We start from the raw sequence: 17,562 nt of genomic DNA, 5'->3' as shown, positions 1-17,562 counted from the left end.
CCGACGGGACAGGGCTGTCCTCTGTGACCGTCAGGAGCAGGGTTGAGGCGTGCACACGTGCCAGCTCCCTTCTGCAACTTTCCAGGGAGCTGCTTCTCAGACAGGTTCATTCCACCAGGAACGAGAATTCGATGGAAGCATTTGGCATTTATGTCAATCTTGTCCTGACAAGGGCTTCCTTGTCCCTCCTCCTTCCCTCTCATGTCTGCAGATCTGGGGCCTTTTAGACACACAGCAAAACGAGCATCATGGCTGGCCTGCTGTGTCCATTGAAAAGAGGCCCAGGAGACGGTAGAACCGTCGGCAGCATTGGGAATGAGGGCATCTGAGACTTCGGTGATCCAGAGAATGTCTCTAAGGAGCTCCACCGTCCCCGTGTGCAGCCACCTGCCTCAGCCAGCTTCTGTGATGGCAGAAATGATTGACAGGCATCCTCTGCTGCGGGTGTTCATGACAACCTCCCCTCTGGAGGCCACGGCCCGATAGTGAATGACTTTCACCCCCCACTCCACTTTCTGTGTGCATGAACTTTGACCCAGATGGGCCACTTTCGGGCATCTAGCAGATACAGGGGAACGAAGCGAAGCGTGAAAGGGTATTTGCTGTGGCGTAATGGGCCGTGGCCCAGCTGGTCAGCTGATGCTAATACTGCTGTGAGGTCAAGAACCCCGAGGCCGCTGTGGCGCTCAGCTGGATCTTCCTTCAGGAAAGAATGTGCCCTCCAGTCGCAAAGGGAACAGCCAGCAGAAGCCACAGGGGGATCCGTCTTTTAAACCAAGGTCATGCGCCTCCCGGGCAGCCCCTGGCCGGTGACAGCCATCCGATGGAAGATGTCACTGGTGCATGACCACATGAAACACGCGGCAGGACAGGTGTTCCCGATCAGACAGGCGAGGGCGGGGCTCGGACAGCAGCAGCTGAGCAGTTGGCTGAAACCTTCCTTTCCACAGCCTCTCCCTGTGGCCTTTCCCTGGGCCAAGTCCATCGGTTCTCATGGCTCACACACACGCCATCATGAGGTTGAGAGACACCTGTGCCTTGTACAAACTGGGTCTAAAGGAATTGCTTGTTCAACGAGTCCCGTATCATTCTTGGTCACCCTCCCCTCCCTCTTCTGCCTGAACCTTCCCACCTCCCAGATGTCCCACGGTCCCAGGAGGAGACATCCCTGGGCGTACATGCAGAACAGGCGTGAAGGCTGGGACAGGTGAGACGTGGGTGCACCCCACACAGGCTAAATACAGACATTCTGTAAACATCTGTACCTCATTTACGTATTAGAGAAGGTGAGTAGCTTATTTCTAATAATAAATATACTTACTCATAAAAGGACACACCGCCATCTTTGTCCTTAGAGCACTGGGAAGAACCTTCCATGCTCCTGATCGGGAAATTGACGAAGAGCAGTGCTCTCAAATGGCCACTTGAGGGCACTGTGATCCCAGCGTTGTTCTGGCGGCCCTTTCAACGGGACCCCCGGGGCAGGGGCCTGGCCCGTCCACCTCTTTGTCACACTCTCTCCCAATGTGCTCCTTGAGGAACGAGAGGCGTCCCCATGCTCCTCAGGGATGGAGGCCGGGAGCCCGGGACTGGCGCGTCTGTGCATTGATGTCCTTGGCCACTAGTGAGAAGCGTGGGTGCCGATCTCCGCAGGCGTGGTGAGCTCTCTGGGGCTGCCCATACGGCGGCGCCGATCCCCAGTTTGATCAGTGACCGGTGGGAGAGAGGCTGGATCTCCCTTCCTCACAGAGCCCAGGGTCTGGGGGGAACGGGGCGGGGGAGGTGCGCCTTGGCGTTGGCCTGTGGAAGCCAGACCCACACGGTAGCAGCAGACACCCTGTGTGGCCTGGTCATCACCTTAGCCTTGGTTGACCTCTGAAATACTTGCCATGCTTCCCTTTCCCCGGCCAGGAGAAAAGGCAGGAATGGGCGTCACCGAGGCCAAAGGCAGCCCAACCCAGGCGGGGCGTTTGGAGGGCGGCACAGCCCGGTTTCCGCAGGTGCAGGCTGGGCCCTGGCAGTCCCGAAGGACGGTTCTTTCCCGGGGGGGTGGACATGGCACCACCGGGCCCCAGGGACAGACACAAAACCTCGGTCATCCCACTTTCCATCGCTCGTTATCGTGAGCATCATTTCATCCTAGCGCCACGGTAATCCGGCCCCGCGTGCGCGTGAGTATGCATTATGCAAGATTAAAGTCACTTGATGCGTGAGGAAAATAAAAAGGCTCTCTGCATAGGGCAGAAATAATTTGCAAGACCAACTTGGGGTAGAGTGTTCTCAAATGAACCCCAGTCGTCCCACGGCTTTCAGAGGGCCAGGCAGGCACCCCCTTTGAAGGACCCCGGAACAAAGGGCCCTGGCTGGGTTCATTATAATTTGCTCCAACCAGTTGCAAAGTACTCATATTTTCGACGATGTGAAGAGAAATACTAATGTCGCAGGACGTGGGCATTGTGCTTAGTATAAATACACACACAAAAGCTAAGTGAGGGTGTTTGGGATGTCTTGTTGGGGAGGATGTAATTAAATTTGCCTTCGAGAAGCCTTTGAAGTCTGTGGCTAACTGTCTGATAATAAAGGTAACACTCCCCATCAGCTGGTCTGTCAGTGGTAGAATTCTCGCAAATTGGGAAAGTTGCTGAGGCAGAATCAATTAATTTCCACTTGGAGTAAAATCTGTCTTTCAAGAGGTGGGATGCCATCCTGCTTTGGCTGTGGAGGCAGGCACCCCGCTCTCGCGCGTGCTCCGTGAGCAGGGGGAGCCCGGGCCCCCTGAGGTCAGGGCCGCTGAGCACAGCCCCGCTGCGAGCCAGGGAGCTTCAGGTTCCAGTTTGGTATCAGCTTCTGCTAGGTCGGTCCTGCTGGAGCGCCCACCACACAGTGAGGTGTCCCCACCCTCTGAGCCCCGGGTAACGCGCCACATGCCCCTGGTGGATGGCACTGGAGGTGTCCCTGCTGCTTCACACCCAGCGGACACGTGTTACAAGGGGTGGTTCTGCGAAATCACGGTGGGTGTAGGGACTGCCTGGAGTCTAGGCCCACAGCTTTGTCCCTATCGCAGGCCTCAGAGTGGGAGTTGGGGCTGGGGCCCTGCCTGGCGCCCTCACCTCCCGGCTGGCCCTCCATCATCACATCCTTCTGGTCCCATGTCTTCACGTGGCCTTCCCACTGCAGGGGGTCCTGCAGGCGTGAGGGCTGCTGTGGCAGGAGGAGGTGGTTGCGGTTAAGCAGACCTGGGCTCAGAATCAGGACCACCAGAGGATGTGAAATTGGCACCAGCCAGACTGTGGGGTAGGCAGCTGGGCAGGAATGTGGGGGGGTTATTAGGGACCCCCTTGAGCTCCCTGGATCTCTTCTATGATGTAAGCTCACACGTGGACACCCATTCGTAGGCCTGGAGTGTGACACAATGCCCAGCCAGGCCTGCAGGGGACAGTGGCTGCCGACGGGGCTGAGGTGGGGTGTCCAGTGATTAAACAGCGTGGCCTCTCCTCCTGTTTCTCCTCCGAGTGTCTGGTCTCCGGATATGTTAGGGCGATCATGTCCTTTTCTGGACCTTTGTTGAGCTGGGTAAAACGTGCTTGCTTCCTACATTTTTCATCATCGCTCGATTCCTTAAAAGTCACATTTTTCATTGTTTACCATGTTACCCACTTTTTTTAAAACTCACCCTAGGATTCCAGATAAGCTCTCTGAGGACGTGTAGAGATTAAAGTTTTAGTACAAAAATTAACGTTAAAATTGGCAGCAGACGGAGATGCTATAGAATTTGCTTTGCTACATCTTTTAAATCCGAGGAATATCTAAAGCCATTGTCTCGCCAGCAGCCTTTCACACGTGGCGCTATCATGGCCCAGCCTCCATTTGCAGATGGCGATTTCCTTTCTTTGAATTTGCACTGGCTTGTCATAGTTTTAGAAAATGTTTTATGCGGCGCCAGCAAGAGGCGAGGCTGGAGCGAAGAGCCTGTGCCTCCTGGAGGCCGGAGGCAGCCCCTCTGTGGGGTCCCCAGGGGCTCTGACCAGTCAGCGGGTCATGGACACATGTGGCCCCTGCCCTCCAAGATGAGGTGACCTCTGACCAGACAGGGCTCCAGCGTCAGGGCTGTAACTCTGGGATGTGAAATAAGGCCGGGCACCCCAGCTCTGAGCCCTGCTGCTTACCGTCCCCAGAGGCACCAGGTCTTGCCTCTTGCAGGAGGAAGCTCTGGCACGCTGGCTCCATTGCTGTGTGCGGGCTGCACGTTTGGTGGCGTGTGAAGGACTTCGCCCGGTGTTCCTGGGAGCCTCCTCCAGGATGTGCTGGAGCCCAGCTGTTTGGGAGGTGTGCTGAGCCTGGCCGCGGCTCCCGTATCACAAAGGATGACCTTGGTCATGGTCACCGTTGGGGGTAAGGATGTTCGGATCTGTCATCTCTGGGAAGCTTCTGTCCTCGGGGCCACAGGAACTTGGAACTTGGAGGATCTTTATGGAGTTCACCCCATCTTTTACGAGGACATACACACGGCTCCCCGGGGACCACAGGACCAGCCCCGGATCACCAGGTACGCAGACTCCTTGCTCCTTCCTCCAAATCAGGGGTCCTCAAACATTTTAAACAGGGGGCCAGTTCACTGTCCCTCAGACCATTGGAGGGCCGGACTATAGTTTAAAAAGAACTATGAACAAATTCCTATGCACACTGCACATATCTTATTTTGAAGTAAAGAAACAAAACGGCAAAAACACCCGCATGTGGCCCTCGGGCTGTAGTTTGAGGACACCTGCTCTAAATCTTGTGCATGTCCTGTGGTGTCAGAGCAGCTGTGTGACTCTGAGCCGGCCCCTGACCTCTCTGGGCCCTGAGTGTAAGTGGGGACAGTGGTTTTGGCTTCTGGTGGAGAGGCGCTTCGGCTGCTCTCCAGGGCGGCGGCATCGGCCTTCCTGGCTCCCACCCCCATGCAGCTGGGGCAGCGGGGTCTGCGTCAGCCTTTCCTGCTGCAGCTGGGTCCCCGCCCCCCCCCCCCCCCCCCCGACTCCCCAAGGAGCAGGAAGCGGATGTTTTCAGCGCACACTCGCTAGGTGTAGACAGTAAACACCGCCCCCCCACCCCGCGCTCTGGGGCCCAGAAGCACCTGCTGAGCATCCTCCCTGTTTGCTGCTCTGGTCCCCTGGCCCCTGGTGGGCCTGAGGCTCAGGGACGCTGGGCCACGGCATATGCTGTCAGCTCTATCGAGGAAATGGGGCTGTGGGAGGCATGTGTGCAGCATGTGTAGAGTGTGTGTATGCATGTGAACTTGTGTAAGTTTGTTACATATGTGTTTGTGTAGGGTGTGTGTGTGTGTTCATATGAGTAGGATGTGTGTATACCTGTGTGTCCCCATTTACATGTAGCGTGTAGTGTGCATGCATTGCAATGTGTGTGTATACACATGTGTATATGTGTTGTGTATGTTATGCATGTGTTTGCATTGTGCATGTGTACATATGCATGTGCAGCATGTACATGCACATATACATACATGTGTACATGTGCACATGTGTGTATGCAGGTGTGTTCACGTGTGTGACTGCACTGGTCCAAAGTCACAAGGCTTCCAGGACTCTAGGGCTCTCTTTCCAGCTCCTTGGCTGGTCTCCCTTCCCAGTCAGCCTGGGGTGAGGCCTGAGGACAGGGTGCAGCAAGGCCAGCTAGGGGCTCCAGGTCCCTACAGGGAAACAGAGCCCAGTGAAAGGGTTGGAGATGGAGAGTGGTGGGGGGACCCCACAGAGAGGCCCCAGCTTGTGCAGGGCCTCACCTGCTTCTCAAGGGACCCTTTGCCCAGGCCCTGAGGAGGCAGGAGCTCCCCTCCCGGGCCCTCGTTCATCGCAGCACTGCGAGGGCCTTTCATGACAAAGGAGACCACCCTTACAGCACCGGCCCCGGGCAGGGCTGCCGAGGGCTGGGGCCAGGCACTGTGCTGAGGGCCCGGGTCCTGGCTGGGTGTCCTCCTCACAGCAGCCAGGGAGGCAGAGGCTGAATGCATGAGCGCAGAAAACATGGTGTGTGCAGAGCCGACCAGGGTGAGAGTGGTGGTGAGACTGGCCTTGCTTAAACACTAGACTTCATTTCTAAGAGGCTCAGCCCTGAGGCCAAAAGAAAGAGCTTGCTTGCCCCTGGGCGGGCACGGGGGCTCCTTGGAGGAGACCGTCTGTCGCCCTGCACTGCACCTGTGGGGTCCACCGACAGGCCGGGCGTCGGATGCCTGATGCTCAGGGGGCAGGTTCCGGTGCTTGGAGACACAGGTTTGGGCCATGTCCCTTTAGTTTTCTGAATCTCACCCTTTAGGTGGCTGCCAGCTCGTCTGTCACTGCTTCCTCGGCTTTTGTTAGCACTAGCCCGCGCCGCTCTCCAATCAGAATCTTCACTTTCATCACCGAGCCGATGCCCTGCCCTGTGGGTGAGGACGTAGGGGCATGACAGCTGTGACGGCACCTCCTTCAGGACAGCAGAGGCCACGCCCCTCGGTGGTTTGGGTCCCCAGTGTCAGTCCTGTGACAGAGCCAGGGACACCTCCCACAGGGTCTGCCTCGGTGGTAAGCTGGGCGTATGATCGGGAAGAGTCTCCAATGTAGATTCCTCAGCTTCGGGTGATCTGCCGTTGCCAGATCTGGGTGGGGGTGTTCAAGCCCGAGGGTCTCGGGACATCTCTTCAGGAGCATGTTGCCACGAAGGGTCTGGGACCTGGAGCCAGCTGGTCCCCGGGCGGGGAGTGCAGACCCCACCCCCAGTTCTAATTCCACTCTCATCAGGTTTCATTCCACCGAATGCTCCATTAACGAGGGTTAATGACATTAATTACTGTCCTCTTCACTTAAGAACGTGCTCGAGAGGAGCTAATTGTCACACGAGGGCTCAAGAATAGCTCGGACTCGGGCAGAACTCCAGGAAGAGTGCGTCTCCCCTTCTTGGTTCCAGTCCCTTCCTCCCCACCCCCTCCCCCACGCCACGCCAGCTCCTCCCTTCTCTCCTCTCACATCAGAGCTGCTTCTCCCATCTCCGTGTCAGTGCCACGGAGCTGTAGCCATTGTTACATCACCCTCCGAGGGACCCTGCCCCGTGGGCGGAGAGGGAAGGGGCACCTGTCCTCCTGTGTGAGGCCGTGATGAGCACCTCTTCGGAGGGCACTCTGGCCAGAGCTGCCAAAATTAAAAACCCACAGGTAATGTGACCCAGTAACGCTGCTTCTAGGAATTGATCCTGCAGACCCCGCTCCCTGTACATGCCCACAAAAAAGGATGCCGAAAGGAATTCATTGTGGCATTGGCAGGAGAGCCAGAGGGTGGGCACAACCTAAATGTCTGCCAGGAGGGGTCTGGCCGAATCGGTTATGCGCTTTCCATAGAGGGGGGTTGTGCAGCTCAGATAAATCGAGGCCAATCGATGTGCGCTGATACAAAACAACCCCCAAGATATATTATTGAGTGAAAAGAGCAAGGGGGTGGAACAGGTTACATTTATGTATGAAAAGTGGAATATATGTCTCTGCGACTGTATATGTCCACATATCTACACATCCCTGCCACCCTCACAACGTAGGAGGCCGTGGGGTACATGTCTAGGTGCTGGGTTATGGCCTGTCGGAATCTTGTGGAGTTTGTACTGACATACAAGGGGTTCTGCTCAGCACAGAGTAGGGGGCATCTGTTGGCAGGGGGAGGAGGGGGCAAAGCCTGCTGAGGAGGAAGGCAACATCATGGGTCTTTGGAAACCAGAGGGCGGGGCTGGCCGATGCGAGCCCCGTGGACCTGGAGAGAAAACTTAGCAATAGAAAGGGCACGGGGTCACAGCTGGGAGAAGACAGATCACCGCTCAGTATGAGTGTTCCCTGAGAGAGGAAGCATGCCGGGGCCCTATGTGGGCCATCTTTTCAATGTTTAAGACTCAAGTTACTCTAAAGCTACACTGTTTGAATACACCAGTCACACTAGCCATACGTAGCGATTTAAATGCAAATTATCATTAACTTAAAAAAATAAATCCAGTTGCAGCAGCCACAATGCAAGTGCTGAATAGCCACACGTGACTGTTGGCTAGCCCCAGGGGACAGCACAGATCCAGACCACTTCCCCACTGCAGGAATCCTATTGGGTGGGGCTGGCCCCAGAGCCCAGGGCTTGGTTAAAATTTTGTCATTAATGACTGCTTATTAAGCTCTAGCAGATTTGTATGAGTTCTGATAAAGTATACTTGTTATTAAACTGAGACCAAGTTCAATGGTCTACTTTTTAACATTTTAATAATGTCCATTTCCTTATAATACTCAATTTTTATTATCCAGATCCTATTATTTTGCAAAGAATATCAAATCCTAGAGTCTTGAAGTTCTCTTCTTGGGTCATAACCCTGGGTCTGATTCCCATGATGTATTATGGGAAGGGTCTTGGTGCAACTGCCCAGGAGAGACCAAACTGCTCTCTGAGGTAAGGGTGGAAAGTCTGTCTATCTCTTAGGCACTCTGGGCCTTGGCCAGATACAGTATGAAGTGGGCAAGGGGAGGTCAGGCCCACCGTCCTGAAATTGGGGGTCCTCTGGTATGAGAAGGCAAGTCCATGGCAGGGCACTGGGAAAGCAGAGCCTGTTCCACAGGACAGACTCGGGACGGCGTCCTGGTACGCTCAGATGTGTCAGAGCATGGGGGCCTGCGGCTGTCTCCCTCTGTCCTACATGGCATTGGTCTCCTGCACAGACACAGCCGAGGGGCATGTGCTGGTGGCCAGGAGATACCTGGAACCAGTGGTGGTTCTGAGCACTGAATCCCAACCTCCTGGGAATCCAGGAAAACCGTGACATCTACTGTGGTCTACAGAGGAGGGGACTGTACCACATTCTGTGGTAGAACTAAAAACTGTCAGCTAGGGTAGTCATAAATCTCAAATTAAATTCATCCCCCCTCGATGTGAGTCTCCTTCCTGTGTTCTCACTACAATTGAGAAATGGGTGACTATCTTCCACTCCTTTCATATTCATATAAAATTCAAATTTCTCTTTGAATCCTTGTTTTTCTATTCTTTATTTGGTTTCTTATTCAGCTTTTTTTTTTTACTTATTCATTTAGGTTTTCTCTTCTCCACATGTATCCTATTTTTATGTCATGGTTTTCATCTAGCAATGGCCTGCCACTGTTCTGGTGCTTTGCAAGAGTAGCAGACAGGGAATTAAAGGGCAATTATTTCAGTCCCAATGTTCTAAACGTCTTAGAACTCATGTTTTTACTTCAGGAAAATTCTCAGCAAGTTCTTCTTCAAATTATTGTTTCTCTGATATTCTTTTCTTCTAGGAATTCTGTTAGTTGGGTGTCAATGTCTTTAAAGGTTCTTAACTGTAGTTTATAGATTTTATCTTTTTATTTTTCTGTGCTGTCTTCTGGGCTAATTCCCCCAGGACCGTCTTCCAGTTCACTAATTTGCTCTTTGACCATGTCTAGTTAGAGTTCATACTGCTTTTATTTTTTTCATTTTATATAAATTACTATATTTTTAACTTCTAAGCTTTCTTTTTATGATTTTTTTAATAATTATCTCTTCTTATTCTATTTCTGTATGATCCTGGGCCTTAGTTTCCCCATCTTCAAAGTCAGAAGATCGACAAAGCTAAATTTAGAGTTTTGTTTTTTTTTGGGGTTGTTTTTAGCTCAAGCAACCAAATTACTGAGTCAGTTAAAGGACAATAGAATTTTATTCCATTATAAAAAGTCTATTAATAGAGCAAAGAATTAATTTATTAAAATATGTGCAAGAGAATATACATTATATATTGATTAATAAAAAGCTAGTGTTCTCATAATAGATTCTAGTTACTTACTAGTTGTCAAGTTAGAGTATTTCCTAACTATCAAATTTTAAATTTGGCAACTCGTACTGATGAGATGAAGTATCCAACTTGAAAACGTCATGGAGTGTGAAGGTGAGTTTTGGTTATGTACAAACTTTACATGGGCTAAGGAACAATTACAAGCTCTAGAAACAGTTGCCACGGACAGCTGGCCTGGTGTACAGCCCAGCAAAGGTCTAGCCGAGCGAGTCAGAGGCTGAGGAGCTTGCGGCATCAGCGTGGGTCTTCGTCAGACTGCAGAGTCGGGGCCACTGTCATCCCCGAGAGAGACTCAAGGATGGCTCCTCAGAAAAGGCATTACTTTTTCTTCTTTTTCTCCTTTTTCCCCTTCTTTTGTCCTTTATCCTTTGCATTTCCTGTGTTCCCTCCCATCAGTGCCAAGGCACGCTTTTTACCCATAGGCGTTTTGGCATACCAGTTCTGAAACAAAACAAATATTTAGGAAAATGTCAAAAATGACACGAATTCACTGGAATACTCTTAAAAATAGAGAAGATCTTGCTAAGATGGAAGGGGCAGGCTGCCATTAAACTTTGGGCATTTCATGCATATTTAATACAAATTCTTTGTCCCTGGTATTTCTATACAATTTGGGACTTCTACTCAAGGAGTTAACAGTTTCAGAGAACTACAGGCTGAATCTAACCAACAGCGCTTCCCGGTGAAGCCACCTGTCTCCCAGGGGTCTTACTCTATCCCGAGGGTGTGGGTTTTCTTGCTAATGTGAATGGCCCCTCTGGTGCACAGAAGCTGCTAGAAGCTGGACTGGTGGCCGTGTGTGCACCATGGGAGATCAGACGAACACTCTAAGGGAGACCACTGAAAACGTGGCAGAAACATTGAAGCCAAAAATATCAACAAAGCAGTTAAGTAAGTGCACTTGGGCCTGTGATGGCATTTTCCTCAGCCTTCACATTTTATTTGAAACCTGAGAAACATTTTGGTTTATAAACTTTGTAGTAGTAATATTTCTTTCTTTTTTAAAATATATTTTTATTGATTTCGGGGAGAGAGAGAGAGAGAGAGATCAATGATGAGAGAGAATCATTGATCGGTTGCCTCCTGCAAGTCCCACCCTGGGGATCGAGCCTGAAACCTGGGCATGTGCCCTGACCAGCAATAGAACCATGACCTTCTGGTTCATAGGTTGATGCTCAACCACTGAGCCATGCCGGCTGGGCTGTAGTAGTAATACATTATTTATCAATGCTCTAGTTGCTGACATATAGGTCATTTCCAATTTTTTATTAATACTAGAAGCCCGGTGCATGAAATTTGTGCACGGGGGGAGGGGTGTCCCTCAGCCCAGCCTGCACCCTCTCCAATCTGGGACTCCAGTGGGATCAGGCCTAAACGGGCAGTCAGACATCCCTCTCACAATCCAGGACTGCTGGCTCCCAACTACTTGCCTGCCTGCCTTCCTGATTGCCCCTAACCGCTTCTGCCTGCCAGCCTGATCACCCCCTAACCACTCCCCTGCCAGCCCGATTGATGTCTAACTGCTCCCCTGCCAGCCTGTTTGCCTCCAACTTCCCTCCTCTGCTGGCCTGGTCACCCCTAACTGATCTCCCCTGCAGGCTTGATCGCCCCCAACTGCCCTCCCTTGCAGGCCTGGCCCCTCCCAACTGCCCTCCCCTGCTGGCCTGATCTCCCACAACTACCCTCCCTTGCAGGCCTGGTCCCTCCCAACTGCGCTCCCCTGCTGGCCATCTTGTGGTGGCCTTCTTGTATCCACATGGGGGCAGGATCTTTGACCACATGGGGGCAGCCATCTTGTGTGTTGGAGTGATTGTTAATCTGCATATTACTCTTTTATTAGATAGGATAGAGGCCTGGTGCATGGGTGGGGTCCAGCTGGTTTGCCCTGAAGGATGTCCCGGATCAGGGTGGGGGTTCCCTTGGGGCATTGGGTGGCCTGGGTGAGGGGCCTGTGGTGGTTTGCAGGCTGGCCACACTCCCCGGCGACCCAAGCAGAGACCCTGGTATCTGGGATTTATTTATCTTCTACAATTGAAACTTTGTAGTCTGGAGCGGAGCCAAGCCTTCTGCTCCCTCCGTGGCAGCAGCCATTTCTGTTGGGATTTATGTATCTTCTATAATTGAAACTTTGTAGCCTTAAGCAGAGGCCTGGGCTGGCCAGGGTGTGTGGAAAGCTTGGCTTCCTCCATCGCCGGGGAAACCCAAGCCTCCTGCTCTCTTCTCTGTGGCTGCTGCCATTTCTGTTGGAATTTATTTATCTTCTATAATTGAAACTTTGTAGCCTTAAGCCGAGGCCTGGGCCTGGCCAGGGTGTGCGGAAAGCTTGGCTTCCTCCATCGCTGGGGAAACCCAAGCCTCCCTCCTGCTCTCTCCGTGGCCACAGCCATCTTGGTTGGGTTAATTTGCATACTCGCTCCTGATTGGCTGATGGGTGTGGCTTGTGGGTATAGAGGAGTGATGGTTAATTTGCATATTACTCTTTTATTAGGATGAATGATGTTGAAATTCACAACTTTTACATATCTCCTTATACACATGAGAAAACTTCTCTAGAGCATATACATAGAAATAGGATTCCTGGGGTTGTAGGTCATGAGCATCTTTAATTTTAGTTACTATGTTCAAACTGCTCTCTGAAGTGGCTGTGAGTGGGAAACTATCTCAGTCTCTGTTTGTCTTGAGATGTTATTTTCTCCTGTCTCTTGGATTCGAGCTTAGCTGGATATAATTTTAGGTTGACAGTTATTTTTCCTCAGCACTTTGCAGAAATGACCTCAGTGTTTTCTGGCATCTATTGTGGTCAGAGAGCTGTCTGATTTCCTAAATGTTGTTTCTTTGTAGGTAATCTGGTATCTTTTAAGACTGGTCTGTGGTCTTGTTCTCAGGTTTCCAATAATGGATGTAGGAGTAGATTTATTTTTATATGTTCTGCTGGTCCCTTGGAGTATATTTTTAATCTGAAAGTCATGCCTTTAATTCAGAAAAATTCTCAGCAAGTATTTCTTCAAAATTATTGTTCCTCAAGTTATTTCTTCTCTTCCTTTCTTCAAAAATCTTCTCTTAGTTGGGAGTAATATCTTTAAAGGTTCTTGATTATATTTCATAGGTGTTAGCTTCCTGTTTCTCAGTGCTGCCTTCTGGGTAGACCCAGGACCACCCCCCAGTTCACTAATTTGCTTTTTGACCATGTCTACTCTAGAGTTCATCTCTCTTTCATTTCCTCCATTTATGTTAGTGACTATATTTTTAATTTATACACTTTCTTTTTGCAATTGTTTTCATAACGATCTCTTATTCTATTTCTCCATCTTTGTTTTAAAACTTTGTGTATACCTCTAATGGAAAGTTATGCCTTCATTTATTTTCTTGAACATCTGCATTATATAAATTTCAACTGTTTTTCAGATGATACTTATAATTAGATTTCCTAAAATGTTTGGAATCTTGATTTTTAGATGCAGTTTGAGTAGGAGGGTCTCTTCCTCTCTCGTTACTCCTCCCTCCCTAGCAGTATTGCAGTTGCTCCTACCCAGGCCTCTCACCCAGATGCAGAATTTAGAATGATGCTGATGGGTCTGGAAGTGGGTCCTCCTGGGTGATGTGGGGAGATCAGAGAGCTAGTCACAGAAGCAGCAGGGCTGCCACTACTTCTTCCACGACTCAATCTCATTTTGTGTTCTGTGCCTCGTTTCTCTCTTTGCTGCACACCAGGCTTATGACTGTTCCTGCATTTGAGACTTATCTTGGTTTCTGGCGCTTGGGGATCTTCTCATCCTTCTTTGAGCTTTGGCTAACATGTAAGGTGAGGTGGCCAAGTACTTAGGTGATGATTTATTGAGACACAGTAGAGAATATGGGTAATGGAATTGGCTTTTACTTTTGGAATAAGGTTTGAATTTCAGTCTCCTCCTTTCTAGCTGTGTGACCTGGAACAAAAGTTCCTTTGACTCTTGCTTATTTTTTTTTTTTCTTCTGTAGCAAAGGACCACAAACTTCGTGGTTTAAAACAGAACATTATCTTCTATTTCTGCAGGTCAGACGCCTAAAATGGGGCTCCCTGGGCTGACATCAAGGGGTCTGCAGGCTGTGCTCCCTCCTGAAGGATCCAGGGGAGGGCAGCTCCCGCACCCTCTGCAGTTTTCAGAGACCACCCGCTTTCTTGGCTTGTGGGCCCCCCTCCGTCCTCAAGCTGGTGACATTGGGTACCCAAGTCTTTCTCCTGTTGCTCTCGCTCTGGTTCTTTCTTCTGATCCCTTCCTCGTACTTCTGATGATCACAGTGGACTCCCAGGGATAAGCCAGGATAGCCTTCCCATTTTAGGGTCCACTACTTAGCAACCTTAATTTGACCTGCTCCCTGAATCTCCCTTATGCATGTAAACTCACATATTCACATGTTTCAGGGACTAGGATATAGATGTATCTGAGGGGGCCATTATTCCGCCTCCCACATATCTCCATAACTCAGTTTCTTCATTTGTAAAATAGGGGGCTAAATGAGTTAATACGGTGTCCGGCACATAAGTAGTCAATATGTTTGAGCTAACAGTATTCTGATTATTACACTGTTATCATTCAATATGTCCTCCATCACGTCCACGGAGCAGGGACAACGTGTTTGGAGGCTCCGTGAGACCTCAGTCTGACACGTGGTCAGAGCACAGGTCAGGTTTCTCAGGACAGAAGTGACCGGCCACTTGTAATTTACATTACAATTGTAATTGTAATGAGAGACTGTATTAAAGGGTCGCAGCATTAGAAAGGTTGAGAACCACTGGTGTAGAGGGACTTTTCCTAATCTCAAGCAGGCTTCCAGAGGCCTAGGTGAAGGAGAATTCAGATCCTCTCTCTAATGGTTGCATGGCTGATATTGGGGTGGGCAACACTGCATGGATATCATTTTCCTCCCTGTCTTCCCAGTCAGGCAAGAACTATGTGCTGGTCCAGAAAGAGGACACATTGCATTCCTGTGGATTAAAAGGACTTTGAGGAGTGCCTGCTGCCTGGGCTTCGGGGGGCAGACTGCTAATGTGCTTGGACAAGGAGGGACAGAGCCTCTGTAACTCTTTTCCCTCCTATAGAAGACAGATTCGGAAGAGTTGTATCTCCAAGTTTCCGCCAGATCTAGGAAAGTCTGAACATCTCAGAATGTCTTCAAACATTAGAAAACTAAATTTTGGTGTGTTCTCCTAATAGGTGTGATTTCCTATTTGCTGGTGCCTGAAAATTCAAGTGGACTATGGCAAGTATGGGACAAAAACAGCATTGGTTTGTAATATAGGGAATGGTCTTCTCTATGCAAGACTTGTTCCACTGTCTGAAATATGAAGTAAAAAACCAGTGAGTAAACAAGACAGGGCATGTGTGTGTGCAGGTGCATGTGTGCATGCATGCGTGTGTGTTTGTGTATGAATCCAATAGTATTGATGCTGCTACTCAATTCTGTAATCTGGCTGCTAATTTATAAGATCACGGACCATGATGTTCTTAAAATTTGGAAGATACATGTCTTACTGCTAAGGATGGAAGGATTTTGTGGTCCACACATTTCATTGCATATGGCAGAGTTCAAATTCCTGAAATTCAGGGCGGGTTTGCTGCTGAGACCGTTCGGGCTCCCTTTACCTTAAAGCTGTCTTCTTCCTCTTGGTATATGGGGTCCATGCTGCTGAGAGCCGCAATGAACTCCATGGCGATGAGCGGCTTGTGCGGCTGCTGCCGGAGTCTCCGGTCAGTGAGCACCCCTCTCACCACCCGGACGATGTGTCCCTGGGTGAAGCCATCGGTGACCTTCGCCAGGCAACTTATGTTCAAGGCATTCGTAATGACTCCTCCGTGGCGCTGAATGATCTGCTGCCACAAAACTGTTGTTTCAGAGACGGTGGGAAAGACAGAGAACAGAGAAGGCAGGATTAATCAGGGTCTCTGCACAAAGCGGCAATGCCTGGGTGGGCTCAGGTCCCTGTGGGTGTGAGACACCTTGTATTAAATCGAGCAACTTGACCCTTATTCTCTGCTCCCAACAACTGTGGACACACGCAGCTTGGCTGACCTACCAGACGGGTGCCCTGCTGTTCTCTGGGTGAGTGGGACCCGGGGCAACCGAGAGATCTCAGGACACAGGGTGTTGTTGTGAACATGAATTTTGAAGTGACTCTTGAGGTTTACTTAACGTGAGAGACAGAATGGACGCCACGCTCCATTGGAGATAACGCTGCACTTAGAGAACCACACCGTTCTGGAAAGACAGGGAGTGCATGAGGTTCACGGTAACTGGTGCACCCGCAGGCAGACGGGAGGCCGTCGGCGAGGCCACCTGTCTCAGAGCCAGGAAGATCTGCTCAGATGTCTCTAACGCATTTCAACCTTCCTGGAGAAATAGTTAAAACTTTTTAAAAAGGCAGCCATTGCCACCTGCTCTGAGCACTGTTGGGTCTATGAAGTGACCACGTCATCCAACCACATGGATTCAAAAAAGCTCAACGAAACGCAAAGTTCTAACTACCACCAAGGCATGAAATGACAGGCAAGGTCACTGTGACCTCATCGGAGCCCGGCTTTGGGGCCTTGAGTTACTCCAACAATTCACCGCCACTGTCCTCCTTGGTGGAGGGGACCTTGGCCCTGTGGTGAGCGGAGGTGCTGGGAAGGGACACTCTGCCACGGGCCTGCTGGTGTCTCCAAAGTGTGGAAGGTTAGGCTTCAAGGGTGGAGAGTTAGGGCAAGGAGTCCAGCCAGGGCTCCAAGGACCTCAAATTGGCCCCTACAGCAGCATCTCACTCCCTGGGTCTACTGCCTTGGTGGGTGTGTTTGAGCCTGAGCCCGCCTCAGGGTTCCCTGGAACATGGGAGGGGAAAGGCTGCGTGAGAAATCAGAATGTCTGCTGAGCACCTGGGGGACCGCCGTTCTCGTGCAGGGCGGGCACGTTGTTTTCTGTAGCTGCGCCAGTGTTGTTTTAGTAATAATAATAATTATTAGTCATTCCGGTCTGTGCCAAAGTTCCCTACTGCTCACGACGACGTCAATTATAGGAAATCACGCAAAATACACTGAAGGCTATTTCAAAGCTACTGAAGAAAGGACAGATTGCAGAGATGGGAAGTGCCCTTATCAGAATATGACTGCTGGAGGGTGAGACACCAGAAGCCACAGCCCGTGGTCAAAATAAACCACCACAGACAGACAGCATTGTCCCAGGGATCTGGCCCACCTCCTGCCCAAATTCATGGCATCTGAAAAAGTGCAGCAGCTTGGAGTGGTGACTGGACGCCGAGAAGGGAATGCGTTTTATGGGCGAGTCTCAGGGGTAGTCCCTAAAGCTGGGACCGGTGGATACCCCAGGCTGGGAACCCGGAACAACTTCAGCTGTGGGCACCCATGGGCCAAATGCCTACCTGCAGCACAGAGTGGACTGGCCAAGGGCACCAACAGCAAATACTCCGCCCTGCCCCTGCCAACCATTAAGCTACCACAGACCCTGCCATCCCCCTTCCAACATAAGAAATGTCTACAAGTAAAGATTCATGAACTGTGGAGCAAAGACCTACACGTACTCTGGTCTGGCGTGTACATGTAAATACAACACTGACCATCTAAGTGTATGACTCTTGGTACTCGTGTAGAACTTTGGTCAAGATTCCTCAAGATTGGTTACTTCAAAGCTCACCAGTGTTTAATGGAGGCGCAGTAAAGGGCTCTGGGGATGCATCATGGTTATGTGGGACCTGCC

At 50.7% G+C, this 17,562-nt stretch overlaps 1 protein-coding gene across 2 annotated transcripts in view; it reads right to left on the bottom strand.

Moving 5' to 3' along the window:
- Positions 1-9,729: 9,729 nt before the first annotated feature.
- The window catches only part of IQCA1 (IQ motif containing with AAA domain 1), a 127,193-nt gene continuing 119,360 nt past the window's right edge, over positions 9,730-17,562 (bottom strand). For both annotated transcript variants that reach the window (XM_054723463.1, XM_008138430.3), the window contains 2 exons: positions 15,459-15,697; positions 9,730-10,275 (listed from right to left, as the gene is read on the bottom strand). In XM_054723463.1, the coding sequence (XP_054579438.1) occupies positions 10,153-10,275; positions 15,459-15,697 (362 nt within the window). In that variant the 3' untranslated portion in view covers positions 9,730-10,152. The remainder of the gene's footprint in view (positions 10,276-15,458; positions 15,698-17,562) is intronic.

This window comes from Eptesicus fuscus, chromosome 11 (assembly GCF_027574615.1).
Source record: "Eptesicus fuscus isolate TK198812 chromosome 11, DD_ASM_mEF_20220401, whole genome shotgun sequence".
Taxonomy (NCBI): Eukaryota; Metazoa; Chordata; class Mammalia; order Chiroptera; family Vespertilionidae; genus Eptesicus; species Eptesicus fuscus.
Note: the sequence above shows the minus strand (reverse complement) of the source record. Positions and strands in the feature narration are given on the sequence as shown.